Here is a 24,967-nt window from a genome sequence, read left to right on the forward strand (position 1 = left end):
TCGCTCTTTCAGATCCCGGAGCGGGCTTCCCGGGGCCGGCGAAGTGGCCCGCGGCCGCGCCGCCCTCCCGCCACGAAGCGACTGCCACGTCAGGACAACTTCACAAAACCGGGGAGAGGGCGAGTGACGCAGGCCGGGCGGCCGCGGCAGCGTTGGGCCCACGGCCAGACGAGGACGCTGACCTCCAGCCCGGGCCCCCGCTTCAGCGACACGCGGGCCGGCGCCGGCGCCTGCCCAGCCCTCAGGGAGGCGGGGGAGCAGCGGAGGAGGCGGTGCTACCGCGGAGCCCGCGCCACTGCGGAGCCCGCGCCTCGCCCGTGCCCTCCCGCCCCGCCTGCAGTCCTGGCCAGGGCTGGGCGGCGTCCCCGGAGGTTCCTGGGTCAGGTCCGGTTGGTCCGAGCCGCGGTGAGACCCGGGCGGCAGCGGCGCGTAGAGGTGGCGGCATCGGCGGCGGCGAGCCGGGAGGCCGGAGCCGGGACAGCGACCCGCCATGGAGACCCGCTACAATCTGAAGAGTCCGGGTGAGCGGGGCTGCGGGCTGGGCGCGGTGCCGCACTGTGGGCGGGAGGGAGGAGTGACCCCGTACTCCAGGGCCCCGCGCCGTCGTCCCCTCGCGTCGGCCGCCGCTCGCGGCCCCGCTCCCGGTTTTGCGCTCTACGCGAGCCCGCCGCCTGCCGGGCTGGTGCAGGCCGCGCAGCCGGGCTGCCGAGCGGGCACCAAACCTGGGGACTCCCCTTGGCACCGCGACTGCCCTGCCCTCATTTTCGCCCCGTAGAGCTGGGTTATCAACTCATCCCCGAGCACAGGTGTAAAGGTGATGGCTCTGGGTAATAGTGATCATCAGCCCCTCGCCCTACCTGCGCCTTGAACACCGTCGTTAGCCCTTCTCCGTCACCGCCACCGGACTTTTATTAGCTGCTTGACCCACTCGCATTTGAGGATTTAGTTTAAACGTTCTGTTTGCAGCATTTGGGGCGAATAGAATTACAGACATAAAGGAAATGTTCTGGACCATACCAGTTATCCAAAAAGCTACGAAAACTAGTTGAGCCGTGTACTTTAGAGCTAACCATGATTTTTGCCATACTGACTAGTATGATGTATGTCTATGTTCAGTCATAGAAACTTCTCTTTCTGTATTTAATGCCCGTGCTTCATTCACAGAAGCAGCCAAACGATCCTAGCCTCAAATTCTTTTCTGATGTACCATAAAGATGCACGAAAAGTAAGCGGCTCTCTCAGATTAAGACAGGCTTGAAACGAATCTTTGTGTTCTATAAATGGTATTCGATCTGTACCTTGATAAATTTGTTAGGAGGGAGAAGCTCCACACTTTAGCTCTAAATGATAATCCTAGGATGTTAGTGATGGTTTGACCAACGCTTGCTAGTTCTTTTTTTCCTTCCAAAGAAGCAATTTCTCAGTAAGAATCAGCAAGACTAGCATGCTCGTGGAAAGAGCTAATTGTGGATCCTTGATTTTTTAAAATAACTTAAAAACGTACAAAGAATCCAGAAGAGCCTGAGGATACTGATTGAACAGAGCTTTGTTAACCAGAGTGCTGTCAGGCTAAGACACGTTCTTAGGTAACTAAGTTTACAGAATTGGTCATAACATTTGGGGAGGCAAAGACTTTTTAAAAAATCTGGCAAAGGCCATGGGCTCTCCAAGAAATACATTTATAGGATTCAATTTCAGTGGATTCACAATCCCTGCCCCCAACCCATCTCCTAAGAACACCAGGAAAAAAAAAAAAAAGGAGATCAAAGAGAAAGAGGGAAAGAAAAGCTTAGTTTTTTTTTTTTTTTAGAAAAGCTTAGTTTTAAGATTAGATGGTAGAATGACTAGATTGTTAAGATTGTGTTAGATTTTAATAAACTATGTGGGTAAAATGTAGGATGACTCCTTGGTCACATGGTATCAAGTTCCTTGAGACAGCTGAGGTACTTAGTGGGATGTCCAGAGAATAATGAAAATGTACAATTGTACAGTAGTGCAATTTGTAATGGAGGATTGATGGGTCCCAAGAGATTGTTGTCAGAGGACCTTGCTCAATTTTGTTAGGTTATCATACCTGAGATTGTGGTAAGCATTTAAAATTCTCCAGAATGTTGTATGTTTCTATACTATATGACCTACTTGTCATCTGGCTGAACTTGGGTAGACATGTTTCTACTGTGTAATAAATTGCTTCCTCTTTTTGGTTTCATTTCCTCAAAGGTAGTGCTGCTGTTCTAAAAATGAAAAAAAAATTGTAAAACCTTTTTTGGTCATTGTACAGATTATTTAGAGTTCATGGAAAAGGTAAATTAGACGAGATATGGGACTTATTGAATAAGTGCAGGAGGCATAGTGAAAATGTTTCCTTCCTTTGTTTTATTGTCTTGTAACATTTCGTAGGGTAATGCATGTGTGAAAGGAAGTGTTTAAAAACACTGCACAATGTAAGAGATATAACACTTTTTCTATCTGATGTGGAGTTGTCTTAGAGGTATGGATGGGACAATTAAGTTAAGACAGTACAAATCACTGGTTAAAGGCCAATGTGTTAGCATATGGATAGTAAATTTGTTCATTTTATAGATGGGAAAACATTTTTTTTTTAACATCTTTATTGGAGTATAATTGCTTTACAATGGAAAACATATTTTTTTACAATCTTTCTGGAATGGACCTCTGGCTGTGTGCAGAGCTCTGTGTGGAACCACTTCATAAGCCTCTGGCTAGCGTATCAGTACTTGCCTCTGCATCAGACTCCCTGATCTCTTTTTGGGTCCATTCTGGCCAAAGTCGCAGGATATCAGAGTACGAAGTAGGGAGATGTATGTGTAATGAACCTCCTGTGGCAGATTTCTTTGGAAGGGCTCTATGGGTTGCATTCAGCAGGTGATTGGCAGGCATATAAGAGATTGGTGTAAAGGCACCTACTACCTCCATCAGAAACCTAGCAGTTATTCTATCCATGCCCAGATGTCTACTACCCCTTCACACTAATCATTCTCAAGCTTTAATGTCCAATTTAAACCCTTCTCCTAGGCTGTAGATACATAGAACTTACTGGTGATTTAACATCTTTACCCAAATTTCCCACAGACCAAAAAAATCTCTCCTAGGTATAAAAACCCAAAACCAAACTAATCAGTTTTCTCTCCTCCCCCAAACTTGCCCCTCACCCTAATATTCCTAACCCAGGGTTTGACAGCCACCCAGGAATCCACTGGCGTCGTCTTTGATCTCTTGGTCTACTCCTTTACTCCACGCTCTACCCTGAAACACACACAAATGCATGCATTTTCACGCAGGTGCCAATACACACAGTCACATATATCTAATCCTTCGCTGTTGTCACCAGATCAATTAAAACAAAACAAAAACTGATCAGGTCACTCCTCAAATTGAAAACATTTCAGTAGCTTCCTGATAGCTGTGGATTAAGTTCAAAGTAAACTGTTTAGCTTGCCCTCCTCACCAGCCTCGTCTCCTATCACTCCTGTGCTCCTTTGCATTTTTACCATCTACCCATTTTGCCTGAGTGATTCTCCAGATGGAGCAGCTCTTCTCACCTATATGCCTTGGTCCCTGTTGGAACCTCTTTTTGGAATGCCTTCCCTTTTATGCATTTGAACTTCCTATTAATTCTTCAAGTTTCTTTAAGGTTCTGCCTTGTCCAGCTCCCATAGGCAGACTAAGGTAGTCCCTATATTTGTGCATACTTGGTCAATATTTGTGTTGTAATTGTTTTCATGTCTTTCTCTCTCACTACAAGCTTTTTGAAGACAAGAAGCAGGTCTTAGTCATTCTTCTATCTCCATGGCTCAGATATTCTTTAAATTGAATGGATACCTTTGCAGGGTCTTTGTGGGCAGAAACATGAGTCCTTAAGTATTTGCTTAAGTGCCTTCACTATGGGAGCAGGCAGATGTGGTTGGGGAGCATGACGTTGGATTCACATCCTCGATAACCTGGAGATGGATGATATCAAGATATTCATTGATACGTTCCAAGAGAGACAGATGCATGAGAGACAGTGACCTGTAAAAGACCCCTTTAGCTGGAGCTTTGTCTCAAAGCCCAGTGAGCTACCTGGGCATGTGAAGAACGCTAATGGGAGGCCCTTAGAGCCTAGAGTTTGGATCCACAGTGATCATGTGGCCTACATGAAGAGGAAGAATGAGGGCAGGCATGCAGGCGCTCCCCACCCTCCTTCTCTTTCCTGGCATATCTTGTCTTACCATGGTTGGAGAGTTCCACTGATAACCTTGCAAAGAGATAAGAGAGGAGCTGGAATGGAAGAAGTTTCCTCACTATCCATGTGGTAGCAAGAGATGGAGTATCAGGAGAGGCAGACTATGCTCTAGCCCTAGTTTCCAGGCGGTACTTTGAATCTTGACTATTCCATAGCAGTGATATTTCTTTTGGGGAGCTAGGGAGCCATGCCATGTGGCCAACTACATATGCTTATAGCCTGGATTTGAACCAGGGAGAATCATTGAGAGGGCCTTAAATCTCAATCCATTTCTGACCTGGGGAAGAGGAAGGGGTGAAAAGGAAAGAATTATGTGACAAAATTATTGACTTTCATTTGACAGATATGAACATTGAGGCAGAATAAGATTATAAGTGACTTTTTCAAGGATTTAGAGCTACAAAATATCAGAGCCATATTTTTTAAAATTTATTTATTTTTGGCTGCATTGGGTCTTCATTGCTACGTGTGGGCTTTCTCTAGTTGCAGCACGCAGGCTTCTCATTGTCGTGGCTTCTCTTGTTGCGGAGCACGGGCTCTAGGTGTGCAGGCTTCGGTAGTTGTGGCACGTGGGCTCAGTAGTTGTGGCTTGCAGGCTCTAGAGTGTGGGCTCAGTAGTTGTGGCTTGCGGACTCTACAGCGCAGGCTCAGTAGTTGTGGTGCACGGGCTTAGTTGCACTGCGGCATGTGGGATCTTCCCAGACCAGGGATTGAACCTGTGTCCCCTGCTTTGGCAGGTGGATTCTTAACCACTGTGCCACCAGGGAAGTCCCCAGAGCCAGAATTTTAATGCAGCTCTAATTCCAGAGTCCACGTTCTTTTTCACAAAGGTGTTCATAGTATATGTTGTTTCAGAAAAAATAGATTATAAAAACACTAGAATAATCTTACCTTCTGTTTGGCTTTGTACTTTGTCTCTCACATGGTATGTGCCTGTGTGGCCCGTGAACTAATAAAATCAACTTGTTTAGTGGTTGAACCAATGATTGTTCCTTTAAATTCTTTCCTGTAGCAATTCTGACCCTTTCATACATCTCTCATAATATCCGTTGGGTGTTTATTTTCCTCTGTTGAACTGAGCTGAGTGACGAAGAGGCAGAGAAAATGTGATAATGTTACGGAATGGCATAAAATCTGACCTCTTCTGCTTAATCATTTTGCAGCCTGCTGATGAGGGATAAGGAAAAACAGTCTTCCTGGCATCTTTGATTGCTGACAGCAGTAATCAAGTTAAACTAATTAACTTCATAACAACTTCCATGATTTTATTTATATCTAATTATATTAACTTAGTGATATTTTTACACGGCTCTAAAACAGGGGCTTTCAATTCTTTTCCTGTGGGCCCCTTAGGTAGAATGGACAGATGGGGATAAATAGCCTGAAGGCCCTTCCATGCTGGCCCTGCTGTTATGTTTTACATATTGAGGTTCTCCTTAAACCTTTCTTTGAACGAAGGATTTTACCTCATTATCAAATAAATTTGAGAACCACTGCTTTTTTTTTTTTGCGGTACGCGGGCCTCTCACTGTTGTGGCCTCTCCCATTGCGGAGCACAGGCTCCGGACGCACAGGCTTAGCGGCCATGGCTCACGGACCCAGCTGCTCCGCGGCATGTGGGATCTTCCCGGACCGGGGCACGAACCCGTGTCCCCTGCATCGGCAGGCGGACTCAACCACTGTGCCACCAGGGAAGCCCCCTGCTTTTTTTTTTTGACCATGCTATGTGGCTTGCAGGATCTTAGCTCCCTGACTAGGGATCGAAGCCGTGCCCCCTGCAGTGGAAGCACGGAGTCCTAACCACTGGATCTCCAGGGAAGTCCCCAAAACCACTGCATGTTAATCAGATCCTTGGAAAGAGTTTTGTTGGGGGGAAGATAGTAAAATTCATTTCAGCTAATATTTGAGTGCTTACTGTGTACTAAAGGCTTGAGGAGACTGCAGTGAAGTAAATGTTGAGCAGGAAGGACAGGTGTTAATCACAAGTGAGCTGAACTTTATGAAAGAAAAATTATAGGGTGTTAAGAGGACTTAGAGCAAGGGGACTCAAGCCAGTATCCAGGGCAGTGGTTTCCAAACGAAATAACTTAGAGAGCATTCCTGCTCTCCACTCTCCTGCCAGGACTCCTCAAGGATTTTTATCTGTCCAAATGGAAATCTCTAGTCACTCCTCTGAGAATGGACAAAGGAAGGTGTCAGGGAGACCTTCCTGAGTAAATTTCATAAAGGTCTGGTGGGAGCCAGACTCAATGATGAAGTGGGGGAAGGGAGGAGGAACAGCAATGCAAGCTGAGGAATTGCTATGTAGGAAGGAAGGTCTGAAGTAGAGAGAAGGTGAACTGTGTGCAAAGAATTGAACAAAGCCTAGTTAGTGTCTGGAACTTGGGGGGAGATCGTGTCTCAATATATATGTGCGTGTTTCTAATATAGCATTCATTTATCATGCTGATTTGTATTGACCCCTCCCCCCAGCCTATAAGCTCCTTGATAACAGAAGCTATATTTTATTTTGTCTGTAGCTACAGCATCTGGTATGAACTTAATGAATATTTGCTGATCAGGTGAACAAATTCTCTGCCTATAGGGCTTAGTTCAGATTTGGAGATGGAAAAGAATATTAATAGTTATGGAATAGGATAGTGACTTTAGAGTTTCTTTCCAGCTTAGGAACCCTTGATTAAAATGAAATTTTATGCAAAAAGTCCTGACACATACCGAACTGTTTGGTTGTAGTGTGTGAGTTGCTTCTCAGTTAACCTCTCCCCGTAACGTTCCAACCTGTGCCACCACAAATTTACTTTTATTGTTTCCTCTGCTTATTCATACTGAGGTGGGTAATTCCTACTGTCTTTCTTTCGGATGTCAGTACCTGACCCCTTTTCTCTTCTGTCTGCTCTCAGGTTAGGTGCCCACCTGGTGCACACCTCTCTCATAGCATGTGTTGAACTGTGTCTGCTGGTTCTCAAGCAGAGTTTTGGAGAGCCTTGGGCCATCTGGTGTTTCCCTGGCTTTGCTCTCCTGTATCCTACACCAGTATCCTGACATTTTTTTAGCACCTAAAGCTTGAGGGTGAGGGGGCTGGAATCAAAGGATTGACCTTTGTGAACCAATAGGGGAGGAAAGAGGGTACAGATACACATAGGATTGTAAACTGTCATAAGCTGTTAATAGTCATTGATCACAGGGCTAAAAGTCTGTGCCATTAACTGAAAGAGGCGGAAGAGAATTGAGAGTAAATAGGTGTGAGATAGTCTTGGAGTGCTTGTTGGAGGGGGTTGGGTGGAGGCTTCCTGGAGAAATGTAGGAACACAGGGTGGCATTGTGTCCCAGTGGAGATTGTTGTTAATAACTCTATAATGGCATCAATGTGCCTGTCTCTGACTTTTTAAACCCCCTTCAGTAATGCTCAGCTGTTTGGGTATAGACTCCAGATAAAAAGATGGTTGGGGGACTTCCCTGGTAGCACAGTGGTAAAGAATCCTCCTTCCAATTCAGGGGACACGGGTTCGATCCCTGGTCGGGCAACTAAGATACCACAGGCAGTGGGGCAGCTAAGCCCGTGGGCCACAACTACTGAGCTCCGTCTCAACGAGAGTCCGCGCGTGGCAAACTACAGAGCCCACATGCCCTGGAGCCTGTGCGCCACAACGAAGAGCCTGTGTGTAGCCACTAAGACCCAACACAGACAAAAAAACAAACATAAATAAAATAAATATTAAAAAGAAAAAAGATGGTTGAGTTGGCTCAGTTAGAATTAAATTTTGTCAGGGGAACATGAAAGAGGAACTCCTAAGAGCCAAAAGTGTGGATGAAGAGGGAAGTGAATATAGGTATAGGTGGGGTGAAGAATGTTATGGCATCAGTGGATTGGAGGTTTTAATTAAGCCGAAGAATCATTTCAAAAAGGAATTCAGCTAGGGCTATAGAAATTCATTGACCTCTGGGGACAGTGCCATTAAGTTAATGGAAGATAGTGGGTAGATAGTCTCTCGAGGTTGAGGATATAGGGGGTTTACTGTTCATGAGCATGAGTTCCAGTGGCCACGTTTTTGTTAAATATTTTAACAAGGTAGATTTGGACTGCCTGTGTTGGAATCCTGGCTCTGTCATTTATCAGCTGTGTGACCTTGGACGTGTTATATAATTTCTCCATGTCTCAGTTTCTTCATCTGTAAAATGGGGTTAAAAATCGCACCTATCTCATAGACTTGTTTTGAGGATTACATGAATTAATGTTTGAGTGCTACCATATAGGAAGTATATATAAGTACTTACTAAATAAAAATAGTGACTTTATGAGACTTCCCTATATATTTAATTTAACGTGTAATTCTTCTAGTGCCTAGCTACCATTTCCTCCCCACCATTATTACTATTATCCCATAATTAAATGATATGCTCTGTTGAACAAGTCCTCTACACATTTTTTGTTGAAGTAGGAACTTTTTCATTAGGTTTGTAAATCTGTGCTAATCACTTAGAAAAGTACATTTTAAATGTCTCTATCTTGTGAATTTTATTTTAGCCGTTAAACGTTTAATGAAAGAAGCAGCAGAATTGAAAGATCCAACAGATCATTATCATGCACAGCCTTTAGAGGTTAGTTTCTATCTCTGTCTTCTACATATGTATTTTAATACTTTAGTATTTTAAACAAGTTTCTTAAAATTGTTTTTTCATTGCTTTGAGTCATTAAAAATGTGTTTGATATGCTTTATTGATATATTTTATTCCCTATAGTTCCTGAGTTTTTTTTTTTTACTTTTTTTTTTAACCATTAAAAAAAATTGAAGTATAGTTAATTTACAATGTGTTAGTTTCAGGTGTACACTGAGTATTTCTATTAGCCATTCAGGATCAGACATTTTAGAAGAAGCAGATTTCTGGTCTCTATAAAGTGGGCCTCAGATACTAAATTAATTTTAGGTCTTCCCTCAGGAGGGAAAGTGGAAAGAACTCCAGACTCTACAGGTGGAACACTTAGCCCCTTGAGGGGTCTCTACAGCTAGTTTGGGCTTTTTGTACGAACATCTCTACCTCTCTTCAGTCTTCCCATCTGTGAAAGGAGGGTATTTAAATGTGCCCAATCTGGTTTTCATGGTAATAGTGAGAATAAGATGTGATAATATGTGCAAGCATTTTGCAAACTATGAAGTACGTGGTTAACTGTAAGATGATGTTAACAGCCTATGTGTTAATATTACTGACCACTTACTAAAGAGCTTTTAGGCATCTATGAGGGATAATTTTTAAAGGTTTGCTAAAACAATCTAAATTTATAGTAAATTATTTGATTATATAAATAATAATTATCACTAATTAGGATATAAGGATTAATTTACAGTTTAATTAAGTCTATGATCTTTTTTTAGATCAAATGATTTTTTAATTAATTAATTAAATCTCCATCCAGAAAATAATCAAGCATGAACTCAAAATAAATATATTTTCAGACATACCAGAACACAAATTTTCTTCCTTGTATTCCTTTCAGAGGCACATAGGTGACAATAAACCACATCAAAATAATGCAAAAACCAAAAAAACAAACAACAACAAATAAATACAGAGGAAGATTGAGATTCCAGTAAACCTAGAAGACACTCAAGTGACGAATTTTGGAATGTGTCAAGAAAGCAATTAGTCCAGATTAAAACTTCAGGGCTCCAGAAGAGATTTTCAGAGAAAATAAATGGAGCTAAAGTAATAGGAAATATGTAAATCTATAATCTTATTTATGAATATATAACAATGCTCAGATGTTTTAAAATGCATTTGTTTAAAAACATTTTAGCTCTTATGGGACATGAAAACTAGATTTAATACCTTTTATTTATAACTTTTATACTTGAGACATTGTGTGCATTAGAAACTGTTCTAGCAGTATTATAAAACGTTAATTTTTTGCACCCATGTTTCTAATACTCACTGATAAAAAATGTTTTAATGTTCTTGATTCCTTGTTGGTTATTGTTTTTGTTCAGGATAACCTTTTTGAATGGCACTTCACAGTTAGAGGGCCCCCAGATTCAGATTTTGATGGAGGAGTTTATCATGGACGAATAGTACTGCCACCAGAGTATCCCATGAAACCACCAAGCATTATTCTCCTAACGGTAAGAATTCTTGACTTTTTGGAATGCTTCTGGTGTAACTCTTCCTGGTGGCTGTAAAGTGTGTATGCATACTCATTTTCATTAAGAAATGAAGTGGACCATTATTATTATAACTTTGCTTTTGGAGACCAGACCTCGGACTGTATTTTTTTCTGGAAAAAAATTCCTAGGAAGTTGAAGCATCTGAGAAGTACTCATGATACTAATTGCCATAGTGTGGTTGTTCGGATTCAGTGAATTAATGTGTGCAAAGTACTAGGCTGGCACATGGTAAGTACTCAGTAAAGGGTAGTTACTGTTATTGTACCTCTTAAGCACGTTATCTCCTTCAGTTTCTCACGTTTCTTATGCTTTGTTCTTGAGTCTCCTCATCTTTACGTGCAGCTCTTAGAATAAGAACGGACACAGTCCTCAATAAATGTTAGCTATGTTATTACTATTTATTTATATCTTAGAATTTCTCTCCATCTTCACATATTTTATCTCCATGTAAAGGAAAGCTGTTGATCCAGTTTTCTCTTTTATTTCCTGGGACAGTATTCCATCAGTAAATTCCTCTGTTAAGTGTTAAGCTTTTCTTCCTTCATTTCCTTTCATTTATGTGTGTTTAATTATCCCTTAACCTTGAAAGAAGCAAAAATAAAACACAAAATCCTTCCCATATCTCTGCTACCACTTTAAGCTGCAGTCTTATTTTTCTCTTCTGATAACCTTCAAGACATGCTAACTGTAGTTTAGCCTGTTGTGTTCTGGTTCCCACACATAGGTCCCTGTTTAAACAGGCTTAAGACACCAGTCTCAGAGACCAGTCTGAGAAATCTCACCACCTCTTCTCAGTCTTCATCCTATTCCATCTAAGTTTAAGTTAAACATCTGATACACATGGCGTTAGCAAATGGTAAAAGAAAAGATATTCATCATCACCAAATTAATGTTGCTTTTACCTATAGTGTTTGGTGTAGTGGAAAGAGCATTAGTTTTAGAGCCAATAGCCCTGGATTCTGGCCAGTGCAGTTTCCATTACACCACGGGCAGGTTACATAATCTCTTTGAAATTCAGTTTTCTCATTTGTCAAAAGGGATGTGTATGGTAAATATAATCACACTATAAAGTTCCTGGCATATAGAAGCTGCTTACTAAACACTAGGTGTTGTTGAGAATTGTTAATGCTGGCAGTAGGGCTGGAGCAGGAGGCCCTGGAGGGGCCCTTCCCTTCTTTTAGTTGCTATATCGTGGAGAGACCCAGGTGGTCTGAAGGGAGGGCTGGTGCGTGGGGAAACTGGTGGGGGCCAGTGGGGCAGCAGCTGTTCACCAATGATATTGTCATGTGTACTGGTTTTCAGTACTTACTCTTTCTGATTCACTTCCTCTCTTTGAAAAGTCTTCTCCAGCCTTCATTCAACAAATATTTATTAAACACGTGTCATGCACCCTGTGGGTGTGGCAGAGAATAAGTCAAATTCTCTGCCCACGTGGAACTTATATTCTAACTTCATGCCTCTTTTTCCTATCCTTCCCCTCAGTACGGATAGTCTACGAGTTCAGACTACAGCTGTTTTCTCTTATTTCTATGAAATGGTTTCAACGATCACCTCTGTGAAAGTCAGGTACCAGAAATGTATTATCTTCTTCTGATGTGAGCGTGTCTGTATTTCTGCCTGCCTGCCGGACATCATCAGTAGCTCTTCTGCCAAGACAAAACTGAAATCATTCTCTCTCATCTTTCACTTCTGTGTTCCTGTATGAAATTGCATCAACCTTCTGAGGGTCACTCCCATCTCAGAGCCTTCCTCCCCAGTATCTAGTTTCTTCTCTTTTAGATCCTTCCCAGAGTCTAGCACCATACTAGGCACAGAGAAGGATATCAGGACATCTTTATATGTCAGTTATTTAGATGTCACTTGTGCAACTCAGTTTCACAAAGCTGCTACAACTTCTAAAAACAGCTTTTATTATTCATTCAGAATCCAGCAAATATTTGTGGAGTATCTGTAAGAGGACAAACATCTGTATCCCCTTGGAGGTTCCATCCTTTTAAAATTCTCTAAAAAATTATCTTTAAAAGTTCTTTATATATAAGATATATTTATACTTTAAAGTATAAAACATTAAACACACACATGTATAACTTTTAAAATACCTTATTTATTCCTAAGGCTAATGGACGATTTGAAGTAGGCAAGAAAATCTGTTTGAGCATCTCGGGACATCATCCTGAAACTTGGCAGCCTTCATGGAGTAGTGAGTATTTAAAGCGAATATAAATCTTATATAACTTTAGTCAATTCATAATAATAATGTATAATACTCTCTTGAGGTTGAAGCTGTTTTGGATAAATAATTTGATATTATTGAATAAATAATAAAATTCTTTTCCTTGTCTAGATTTTTGCATCATTTTAATACAATCCCCTACTTGTACCTCTTCAGTGAAACCCTATGAGTCTTTTCTTTTTCTCTTTCCAGAGTAAACCCAGTTCCTTTTACAGAGCAATTTAGATTGATGTTTACTTTTTATTTCAGTAAGAACAGCATTATTAGCCATCATTGGGTTTATGCCAACAAAAGGAGAGGGAGCCATAGGTTCTCTAGATTACACACCTGAGGAAAGAAGAACCCTTGCGAAAAAGTAAGTTTTGCATTTCCTTATTTGTTACGATCTGAATACTGTTCTGGATAATGGCTACTAGGAGATAGGCTCTGTCTCTTTGTGACTCACCTTGGTTCTACAGGATCTAGTCTTAGTTTTGCTATTTCAGAAATTCAGTTGTATCAATCTCCCCAGGGGCGACCAGACTCTAAAGAATTTGTTTCATGCTATCTAGTTTTAAAAAGTAGTTGATAATATCAACTTACAATGAGCGATACCTTCTAGAAGATAGTACTGGTCATTTATCTCCACTTGGGCAGTTTTACAGATGGAAAAGAGCCAGAGTAATGATATGTATGTAGCTTTCCACAAAAGTTTAAAAACTCCTTGAAGGCAGGGAGGGAATCCATTTTGTCATCTTTGTATCTGTAGCATCTGCCACATAGCAAGTGCTTAATAAATGATCTGGAATAAAGCAAAGATTTTCTTTATCAAGTAGTAGTTTCCCAGTGGTATTGCCTTCTTGGTTTTTTTCAAGTACATTCTGTCTGTATAACCCAGATTAGTCATTAGATTCAGAGTAGCCTCTCCTTTGAGTAGTGCTAAAACTAATTCTTGTTTTTTTTTTTTTTTTTTTTTTTTTTTTGCGGTACGCAGGCCTCTCACTGTTGTGGCCTCTCCCGTTGTGGAGCACAGGCTCCAGATGCGCAGGCTCAGTGGCCATGGTGCACGGGCCCAGCCGCTCCGCGGCATGTGGGATCCTCCCGGACTGGGGCACGAGCCCGCATCCCCTGCATCGGCAGGCGGACTCCCAACCACTGCGCCACCAGGGAAGCCCTAATTCTTGATTTTGATCATTGTCCTATTCTGGACTTTGCTGCCTACCACCTTTCAGACTTATTATGTTAATTAAATTATAGTATATCTTATCCTAGCACAGCCCAGAATTGGCTCTCCATAGATGTTTGTTAAATCAGATAGACTTTAGCCTCGGGAAGATTTGATAGACTCCCTGTTTTATCAGCAACTTTTCTTTTTAAACCTTATTCCCAAGTTTGGTATATACCTTGCAGCTACTATTCACAAACTATAATATGTACTTGGAGTACATAGCATTTGTTTTGATTTCCTATGTCGACTTTCTATCTTGATACTTCCATCCAGTTCATTTCATGTACAAGGTAAAAAAAAAAAATCAAAAAACTTTTTGTTTAGACTTCTCACTCTATATATTCTAGGTTCTTAGTCTGTGATACAGGCTTTCTAAAACATGATTTTGCGTTCAACCATGGTAGCATACTGTCCTTGTTGATAAACTAATACTAATATATTAAAAATAAACTTTCTCCTTTAAACTTCGTCTGACTTCTCAGTTAAAAGTGAACACATTTTAAGGTAAATAATTTGGATACAACTGATTCTCAAAGGATATGGACAGCAGTGCTACTTCTATTGAAACAAAAAACATTCATCAATAAACACTAAATTAGGGCTTCCCTGGTGGCACAGTGGTTGAGAGTCTGCCTGCCGATGCAGGGGACACGGGTTCGTGCCCCGGTCCAGGAAGATCCCACATGCCGCGCAGTGGCTGGGCCCGTGAGCCATGGCCGCTGAGCCTGCGCGTCCGGAGCCTGTGCTCCACAACGGGAGAGGCCACAGCAGTGAAAGGCCTGCGTACCGCAAAAAAAACACTAAATTAACACAACTTTTACATATATTTTGTCTACATGAAGTTATAAATAGTATATTCTTCAAGATCTAAGACTCTTATTTTGTTGAACTAGAAGTAGGACAAAATAGTTGTTTTTAAAAGTTCAGCAATGCACATTATACACATTTACTTCCAGTCATACAAAGAAGAAAATAAAAACATACAGAAACAAATTAATATTAGGAAATAGTCTAGTTAGCAGGCTTATTTTGAGCCTCTACTTATAATGAATGAGGAATTTCATTGTCTGGATTTTCCACAAGTTCTCTGATCTTTCAAGCTGTACTACTATTTTGATGAGTAGGGTTTGTGAGTTTTTCCTTGGAAATGTCTGTAAATTCTATTTTATTTTATTAAAAAAATTTTGTTTTTATTTGATTGCACCACACGGCTTGTGGGATCTTAGTTCCCCTACCAGGGATCAAACCCGGGCCCACAGCAGTGAAAGTGCCAAGTCTTAACCACTGGACTGCCAGGGAATTCCCGATTTGAGCTTTAAAATGGACTTTTTACATAGACTTAACATAGGCTTGTTATGTGTGATCTTGAGGACAGTGTAGTTAAACAATTTATATGTTTTGTCTTACAGATCTAAAGCTTACTTTATTTAGGCAGTATGTTAGGAAAAAATGAAATCTAAGCCCTAGTTTTTGTTTTTTTTAAATTTCAGATTGTTAAAATTGAGCTATAATTGACATGGATTGTTTTAAAAAACAGTGTAACTTGTGTATTTGTCTCAGAACTATAATTATTGCCAAAATTGTCTCATTTGCATGTAGATGAGTGTGATACGGAATTGTTGAGTGATCTTTTAAATTTAATCATTCAGTATTTGACTGTCTTGGATTAACTTTCAAGTATTTGATTTATACCCATCAAAAAATTACTTCTTACCAGATCACAAGATTTCTGTTGTGAGGGATGTGGCTTTGCCATGAAGGATGTCCTGTTGCCTTTAAAATCTGGAAGCGATTCAAGTCAGGCTGACCAAGAAGCCAAGGAACTGGCCAGACAAATCAGTTTCAAGGTACTCTAAATTTGTAAATAAATTCTAATTCTGTAGCCCTTTTGTTTATTGCCAACTTTTGGACAGAAAGTAAAGCAATGTAGTTCTGTCTCACTGAGGTTTTTACAAATAATTTTTTCTTATTATAAAACTAATAATATATATTCACAGAAGCAGCATTATTATTATAGCATAGTAATGGTTAAAACTTAGACTCTGGTATACTGTGCCAGGGTTCAAATCTCAGCTTTGCTGCTTATTGGTGTTAGGGCATCAGGCATATTACTTACCTTGTACCTTTTTCTCATCTGTGAATAATAATGGTACTTGTAGGATTCTTACGAGAATTGAGTTAATGCTCATTTAAATGTATTGCATTTAGAACTGTCTCTGGTGCTTAATACATTTTAACTATTATTATAGAAAATATAGATAAACAATAAGAAGAAAATAACAATCATGCATATCCCATCCCCAAGAAATAGCTGTTATTAATATTTTGACATGTCTCTCATCCTTTTGCTCTGCATGTAATTACTTCTGGAATTTAATTTTTAGCTCCATCAATAAAAGTCAACCTGCCTTAAGCCTCCTCCCTTTTCTCCCCTCTCTACATCTTGTATATCCTCCCATGTCCAGTTCTTGGGAGAAATTTTCTCTTCTATTTTACTGCGGTGCCTGGAAGAGGAGGTGCTTAATAAATGTTGGTTATTTTCTTCCTTCTGAAAGTACAGAAGTACAATTCCTTCCTATTGTACTTAACATTACTTCTCTGAAAATCTTAGGGCCAGACGTCTTTTGTACATCAGAATTTCAGATTTTAGAAATATTAAACCTATACTAACATCCATAGTGGGATCTAGGGCAGCACCCCATAATCAAATCTATTAATATCTCATCAGCAAACCTGGGAATATTTACAGTAATGTGCGATCAAGACTGTTAATAGCCTCACATGTCAGACTTTGCCTGAAAACTACAAAAAACTTCAGTTTTTAGAGCTTTTTGGAGTGGATCGTGAACCAGAAGTGTTAGTTTTGTTCCTCACCAAGTAACGGCTCCTTGAGAATAGGTATTGTCTACTCTTCCTAAAATATCTAGCACAGTATTGGACACGAATGAATGCTCAGTGCTTAACTGACTAGTTGATATTAAAGTACTAATTAAAATAAATCCAGGAGAGGACTTAGTAGGTTGTGGGTTATTCTGTACATCTCCTCTTGTGACACTGCTCTTGGGTGTATCTTTTTTTTATAGGCAGAAGTCAATTCATCTGGAAAGACTATCACTGAGTCGGACTTAAACCACTCTTTTTCACTAAACGATTTACAGGATGATATACCTACAACATTCCAGGGTGCTACAGCAAGTACATCGGTATGGCTCTTGTCTTTTATATCTATATCTATATCTATACCACTGTCATTATTTGCAGTAGAAGAGGTGATATCTAGATGAAATATCTGAATACTTTGGTCCTCCTAACAGTTGGGTTCTAGCCTAGCTCTCCCTCTAGTGAATTATAGTATCTTGGTTTTTTTTGTTGTTGTCTTTTGCGGTACGCGGGTCTCTCACTGTTGTGGCCTCTCCCGTTGCGGAGCAACAGGCTCCGGACGCGCAGGCTCAGCGGCCATGGCTCACAGGCCCAGCTGCTGCGCGGCATGTGGGATCTTCCTAGACCGGGGCACGAACCTGTGTCCCCTGCATCGGCAGGCAGACTCTCAACCACTGCGCCACCAGGAAAGCCCGAATTATAGTATCTTAAGCAAGTTATTCATATCTTCTGAGCCTTCTTTTTTGTTAAATGGGGCTGGACTAAACAAATTTTAGGTCCTATTGTCCTTCCAGAACTCTATGACTTTTCTGAAAAGTTAGTTTCAATATAATGCTAGACTCTGAATGAAACAAAATATACATACATTAGCTGCTTTCTAAATAGGCACTCTATCTCTGGAAGGTTTGTTAAGCTGCATTACGGCACTGACTTAAAAGCATTAAGGCAGTGACTTAAAGGCCTGGAGTCAAAGATTTGCCTTAGACCATCTCTGTCCAGTACAGTAGCCAGTAGCCACGTGTGACTATCTAAATTTGTATTTACCTTATTCAGAATGAAACGAAATTAAAAATTCAGTTCCTTAGTCACACTGGCTACATTTCAAGTGTTCAAGAGCCACACGTGGCTAGTGGCTACTGCATTAGACAGCATAGATACGGAACATTATCATCTCAAAAAGTTCTGTTGGACGGTGCTCCCTTGTACATAGTAAGTGTCTAATAAATAGTTATTGAATGAAAGATTACACGGATGCTATGGGTCTTATTAGTTGTGCCCTGACCTGTTGTCTAAACATTAGCGGGCTTTGGTCATTGGAGAGACTGATTAAGAAACTGTGACTGGATTGTTGCTAAATAATTAAGATTATGGGGGAAAACACTGACTTTCCTTTCTTTTTTTAAATTTTTTAATAAATTTATTTATTTATTTTTGGCTGCATTGGGTCTTCATTGCCGTGCATGGGCTTTCTCTAGTTGTGGTGAGCAGGCACTACTCTTCCTTGCGGTGTACGGGTTTCTCTTGTGGAGCACGGGCTCTAGGCATGTGGGCTTCAGTAGTTGTGGCACACGGGCTCAGTAGTTGTGGCACACGGGCTCAGTAGTTGTGGCTCACGGGCTCTAGAGCGCAGGCTCAGTAGTTGTGGCACATGGGCTTAGTTGCTCTGCAGCATGTGGGATCTTCCTGGAGCAGGGCTCGAACCCGTGTCCCCTGCGTTGGCAGGCGGATTCTTAACCACTGTACCACCAGGGAAGTCCCTCCTTCCTGTATATAAGAGAGGAACTGTCTTTTTCGTAACAGATTGTTTGGTTGAGTAGCCACATCTTTCCCCCCTGTCCAGTTTATAGAGGATTTTAAAGGGTCAAGAAAATTGAAATAGAAGCTGGGCAAATACAGATTTTCCTTTTACTCAGGAATACTTATTATAAAGTGGGACTGAGTGGTCTTCTCCCATTCAGAGAGTGAGATGGGCAGAAAGAAGTGGATTGGAGAAAGCAGGGGAGAGGGTGCTCTAAAGGAAGTTTTTGGGGGACTGGAGATGGAAGTATAAGAAAAAAGTGCACGCTAAGAGTTAAATCACTTTTATGTGTTGCCTATGTAGTTTCATGAATTACAGAGAGATATAGTGAATTAATTTTAGTCAGTAAATGTTTTAGCTTGCAGTATTTAAAAAAAATTCAGGGCTTCCCTGGTGGCGCAGTGGTTGAGAGTCTGCCTGCCGATGCAGGGGGTGCGGGTTCGTGCCCCGGTCCGGGAAGATCCCACATGCTGTGGAGCAGTTGGGCCTGCGAGCCATGGCCGCTGAGCCTGCGCGTCCGGAGCCTGTGCTCCGCAACGGGAGAGGCCACAACAGTGAGAGGCCCACGTACCGCAAAAAAAAAAAAAAAAAAAAAAAAAGATTCAGATTACTTTTCACCTTTAGAATTCTAATCGTTATTTATTTATTTATGTATTGGCTGCATTGGGTCTTCCGTTGCTGTGCGTGGGCTTTCTCTAGTTGCGGCGAGCAGGGGCTACTCTTTGTTGCGGCAAGCGGGGGCTACTCGTCGTTGCGGTGTGAGGGCTTCTCATTGCAGTGGCTTCTCTTGCTGTGGAGCACAGGCTCAAGGCATGCAGGCTTCAGTAGTTGTGGCACGTAGGCTTAGTAGTTGTGGCTCGCAGGCTCTAGAGCGCAGGCTTAGTAGTGTGGCACACGGGCTTAGTTGCTCTGCGGCATGTGGGATCTTCCTGGACCAGGGCTCGAACCCGTGTCCTCTGCATTGGTAGGCGGATTCTTAACCTCTGTGCCACCAGGGAAGCCCTCTAATTTTTTTTGATATCATAAATAGTTTTTTTTTAAATAGAACCATCCTATTACAGAGAGGAGGAGGGTAGTAATCATTTTTCACCTATAAGGACAGTCTCCTAATACTTGTGATGTATTTAAATCTGTCTTTAGTCTATTTTAAATCTATGTCAAGTCTCCTGTTGCATATTCCAATTATACTTATTCCAGTTGTAATTTATTTTATAATTAGTTATTTATTGTCTATCTCCCTTCCCAGAATGTAGGCTCCTTGAGGATCAGGGCTGTCTTTCTACTGCACGATATCCCTAGTGCTTGGCATAGTGCCTTGTATATAGTAGATGGTCAATCGGTATTTGTTGGTTGAATAAATGAATCTTAGGATTGGCACTTTAAAAAAAATACTAAAAAAATGCTAGGAATACAGATAAAGAAGTCAAGTAGTTTAGTAAATTAGATTGCACCAACAGTAGTTTTGTTATTACAGTAGTCTTTTCCATTTTGATTTTTTTCTCATTTTTTCTTCCAGTTTTATTGCAATATAATTGACATACAGCACTGTATAAGTTTAAAGGTGTACAGCATAGTGATCTGACTTACATACACCATGAAATGATTACCACAATAAGTTTAGTGAACATCCAGTATCTCAGAGATACAAAATAAATGAAAAAAGGAAAAAATATTTCTTCCTTGTGATGAGAACTTGTAGGATTTCCTCTCTTAACAACTTTCATGCATAACAAAGAGCAGTGTTCATTTTATTAATCGTATTGTACATGACACCCCTAGTACTTATTTATCTTTTAACTGGGAATTTGTACCTTCATCCATTTCCCCTACCCCCAGGCCCCTGTCTCTGGTAACCCCAAGTCGGATCTCTTTTTCTATGAGTTTGTTTGTTTGTTTTGGAAGTTTAACTTACCTACAACACTACGTTAGTTTGGTGCACAACATAGTGATTTGATATTTCTATACATTATGAAATGATCACCACCCATTTAGGTTTTAAAGTACATAAAGCAGAACTCTTCTTCGTAGGTATAGGTAATTGATACCAATTCTGGTTAAAACAGTAAAATTGCATACAGTTGCAAATTTAGCTCTTAACTACATTTACTTACAGATTATCTCAGAGTGTGATTATATAATTTGATCTCTGTGGAAGTAACTGAAACCTCCTTTTGGCTGGGGGTAGCTGCTTTACACGCAAGCATAATATAAATTCACTGAGACGTTATACATCAAATCCTAGATAAGGTATGTTTTTTCAGCCTTGAGGGGGCGAGAGATTGCCCAAAGTCTAAACACAGCAGATAACATCAGGCCATCTGTTTATTTGGTGCAGATTTTTTAGTTATGTAGAAATGGGAACAATACTGTTGGTCGATTTTTGTTTTTCCAGTCTATCAGACTGTTTTCTTCTTCCCAGGGTTTGAGGTTCTGAATAAGCCATTTCATTTTGTGTTAAAAAGCAAACACAAAACTCCCTCCCAGATGCTATTCTAGGTTACTATAGAAAAGCTTTTATATATATATATAACAAGGGACTTATCTGTGACTGTGATTTTTTTATATAATATTTAAATGTAATTTAATTAAATATAAACGTCACATACTTTTACGTTCCCAGAAATATCACTTCATCTTAATGAAGGAAATGGAAACTATTATGACTTAAGTCTTCATTCTGTGATATGTGTGTTTGAACAAGTTTAGGCAAACAGTAGAGATTTAAAAGTCCTACCACCAAACCTATGGCATTTTGAAAATGCTAAGGCCAACTTGATTCTCCATCTGCAGTTCAATATGAACCACCAAAATTTAGTCCAATTAGTCCTTCAACTCCAAATAATCATACTAATAAAGTTCTGAAAAGCAGTCCTAAATAAAGTCATGACTTTTTCTGTTACCTAAATCTGGAGTCTTCAAAGGGATATATCGATAGTAATATTAATAATGACTAACATTTAATAAGCAGTTGTGTATCCTAAGCACTTTATATCATTATCCTATTTAATTATCCTTCGCAACTACTGAACTGGATAGTATCCTTGTACAGGAGAGGGAGCTGCGTCTTAGGTTAAATGACTTGCTTAGGGTCACACATCTATGAAGTGGTGAAGCCAGCCTAGTAATGATAAGACTCCCCGTTTTAGTCAAGTATATGGGCAGGATAGTGTTCTCCCCTCAAACTAATGAACAAAACGACATGTCTAAAATCAAAGCTTTAAGATGAGTCGGTCTCTTATGCTAGTTTCTGAATTGATACTACCAGCTTGTTTTTTATTTTCCTTAAGAACCCATTTCCCTGTAAGCCCTGAGTACTTTTACTCTATCAGATACTTTTATCTGCTTGGCTGAATGGCTGGAAGAATGGGAGATTTCCAGCAGAATGTTGTAATAAGTCATTACATGACACAGTGTGGCAACATTAGACATCATAAAATGTAACAGCTTTGTGTATCTGCTCTTCAGTGAGCACCTTGCTCCTGAGCCCTGGAGTATGGAAGTCCAAGTTCATGCACCTCTAACTCAGCATCAGCACTTTTATTTTTAACTCAGAGTGGGTAGTTCCTTTCTACCTCTGGGTTATGGGTCACTACATTTGAGTGCTTCCAAAGGATAGTTTTTAGAAACTCAGATTATTTAAATCTTTTAATGTTGGGGTGCTGTCAGAATTAAAATGTAATTTCTTCTGCAGGTAACTTAGATCAGCAGTTTTTCCCTATGTTTACAGTTGTTGCCAGGACAAAGCTCATTCTCTTACCTTTAAAAAAAAAAAAGGTATTTGAATTACATTATTAGATTCCTTTTTTTTCTAAATACTGAAAATTTCTATAATGAAAAGTATTTTCGTTCAACACTTTTTTTGTAATTACTCAATTTAAAAAGTTATTCTGAATAAAACATACATTCTTATTTTTTATTTGAAAGAATGTGTCTTGACACTATTATAATCAGCATAAAGTTGTTTTCAATATAAGAAAGACTGTTGGGTTATTAGAGGTAGAGTTAAGGTATCTCTGTAAATAAAGTGGAATTCATATTTTGTAGAGCTTTCTTGTCTATAGAACACATCTACGATTTTGAACCGCTTGGCACCACATTGTGTTTATGCTTTGACCAAGTGTTCATTGAAACGATGGAAAGCAGTTGACATCCACTGCTTTTCAGGGGGATACACTGAGTCTCCCCTAACCACCTCCACGTGTTTCTCAGTACATACCCAGGGCACTCTTGTTTTTTTGCGGTACGCAGGCCTCTCACCATTGTGGCCTCTCCCGTTGTGGAGCACAGGCTCCGGACGTGCACGCTCAGCGGCCACGGCTCACGGGCCCAGCCGCGCCGCGGCATGTGGGATCTTCCCGGACCGGGGCACGAACCCGCGTCCCCTGCATCGGCAGGCGGACTCTCAACCACTGCGCCACCAGGGAAGCCCTGCCCAGGGCACTCTTGACAAGAGTTCATGCTTTACATTCATAGAATAACACAGTTCAAACACACAGTAAACAGTTCTTCTAGACTTGTGTTCAATTCAGTTGACAGGGATTGTGAGAAATGATAAACCTGGTTTGAAAACCACATCTATTTTTTATAACAATATTATTATGAAGAACATATGGTTTGAAATTATTTCCTATGTTCTATGATTGTTGATGTAATAAGATAACACTGGGGGAAGAACACTGTTGCGAGTTGCCCTTTTTTGCCATTTAGAATATGGCAAATTTTTATGTAGAAGTGGGAATCAAATTGCTTCCCTCCTTGACTCTCCTGAAAGAAGGGGGGTACCCAGATGCCTAGCAGGTACTGTTAGAATTGCTGCTGGAGGAGAGTACAAAGCGATCTATGGAGAATATGGGCAAACTCTGTCCTTGTCTTATTTGTTGCTGGTAAATCCCTCCTCTACCTGGTGAGCACTCAGAATAAATTGTCTTGCTGGCTTATTCCGAGGGGTGAAGTATTAATCTCAACACTCAGAGAATTCTTGATAGTTTTGCCCTTAGTCATATTTAGCGCTCGGAGATTCCTTGTGCTGTTGAAGAGCCTGTATGTACGTATACAAGTGTTATCTGCCAGTTTCAAACAAAATGTATTAAAATTTCATAGTGTGGAGTCCAGAACACCTTAGCAGCGTCCCTTCAACAGCCTGCCCGACCTGTAGCTGAGGATACCTCCATGAGCCCTCGACAGCGCCGGGCCCGGCAGCAGGGTCAGAGAAGGTCGTCTACGTCACCAGCTGTGACCCAGGGCCGGCCGCCAAGAGACCACCACACTGATCATGGCGGATCCGCTGTGCTGATTGTCATCTTGACTTTGGCATTGGCAGCTCTTATATTCCGACGGATATATCTGGCCAATGAGTACATATTTGACTTTGAGTTATAATATTGTTTCGTGTCTTAAGAGCTGTGACTCAGCTACTTCATTAAACATTCTGCATTGGGTATAATCTAAGAATTGTTTACAAAAAGATTATTTTGTATTTACCCTTCATTCCTTTTTTGATCCTCATAATTCAGTATAAATAGAGCTAGACATTCAGACTGTGTCCTGCTTAGTATAAGGGACTGGAAGTCAAAGTCCCTTGTCTCTGTATGACCTGCTTTATATATAGGGAAATAACTTATTGTTGTTTCTCATGCCTCAGCTTCTCTTTATGTAAATTTGTGATACTTTTCTGTATAGCCCTTTAAACTTTCTGGATAAAAAATGGTATTTTAAGTTCCAATGAGTATTACTAGTTACTCAATACCATTTATTGAGTACTCTGTTTCTACTTAATGTAGAATGATATAGGGATAAGAGTTGGAAAAAAAGGGAAAATAAAACTCCTCAAATAGCTTGCTTAAAATGTATTCACATGAGACATACTGGAATTGCCCATTCTGTGACTGACTTTGTGTCCTAAACATTCTTCGGTGAAAGTAAACTATTTTGGTCAAACATTTCTGAGGAAATGAGATTACATCATTATTATTGGATGTTACTTGAAGAGGGAATAATGCTTTGTAACCACTTTGATATGCTGTTATCCCCTTCTCTCCAGTTCACACACAAGATTTTAAAAGAAAGAAGGAAAACAACCCTCCATAGAGCTTTGATTTAAGGAAGGAAGGATCCAAGCCAGGAAACTGCTTGATTTTCTCCCACAAGTTAAATGGGAGGATCTTAAGATTGGAATGTTTGCTGTACTTTGAATTGTATATCTTTTGAGTTGTATTATATGCCTAGCTTTATAATCACTATAAATTTAATTATTCCAGGCATATCATAATATTGAAATATTTCATGTACCATTTTAATATAAAAGCTCAGGGCCCATGTAACAGTGATAGAAATTAGAACTGCCCACCTAATCAAAGCCCAAGAGGTAATTTTCAGTGCAAAATCAATATATATCAATATATTTATTGATATATTGATCAATAAATCAGTATATAACTTAGTGCTA

General features: G+C 40.4%; 1 protein-coding gene across 1 annotated transcript; it reads left to right on the forward strand.

Annotated features, from left to right (window-relative positions):
- The first annotated feature begins 363 nt into the window (after window positions 1–363).
- UBE2J1 (ubiquitin conjugating enzyme E2 J1) lies at window positions 364–24,536 on the forward strand. The gene is made up of 8 exons (XM_065888788.1): window positions 364–521; window positions 8,772–8,845; window positions 10,231–10,362; window positions 12,520–12,604; window positions 12,887–12,992; window positions 15,562–15,691; window positions 16,928–17,047; window positions 23,623–24,536. Exons 1-8 carry the CDS (start codon window positions 491–493, stop codon window positions 23,899–23,901), a joined length of 957 nt encoding a protein of 318 aa, XP_065744860.1. The 5' UTR covers window positions 364–490; the 3' UTR covers window positions 23,902–24,536.
- Window positions 24,537–24,967: the final 431 nt, after the last annotated feature.

Source organism: Phocoena phocoena, chromosome 12 (genome assembly GCF_963924675.1).
Source record: "Phocoena phocoena chromosome 12, mPhoPho1.1, whole genome shotgun sequence".
In the NCBI taxonomy this organism is placed as follows: Eukaryota; Metazoa; Chordata; class Mammalia; order Artiodactyla; family Phocoenidae; genus Phocoena; species Phocoena phocoena.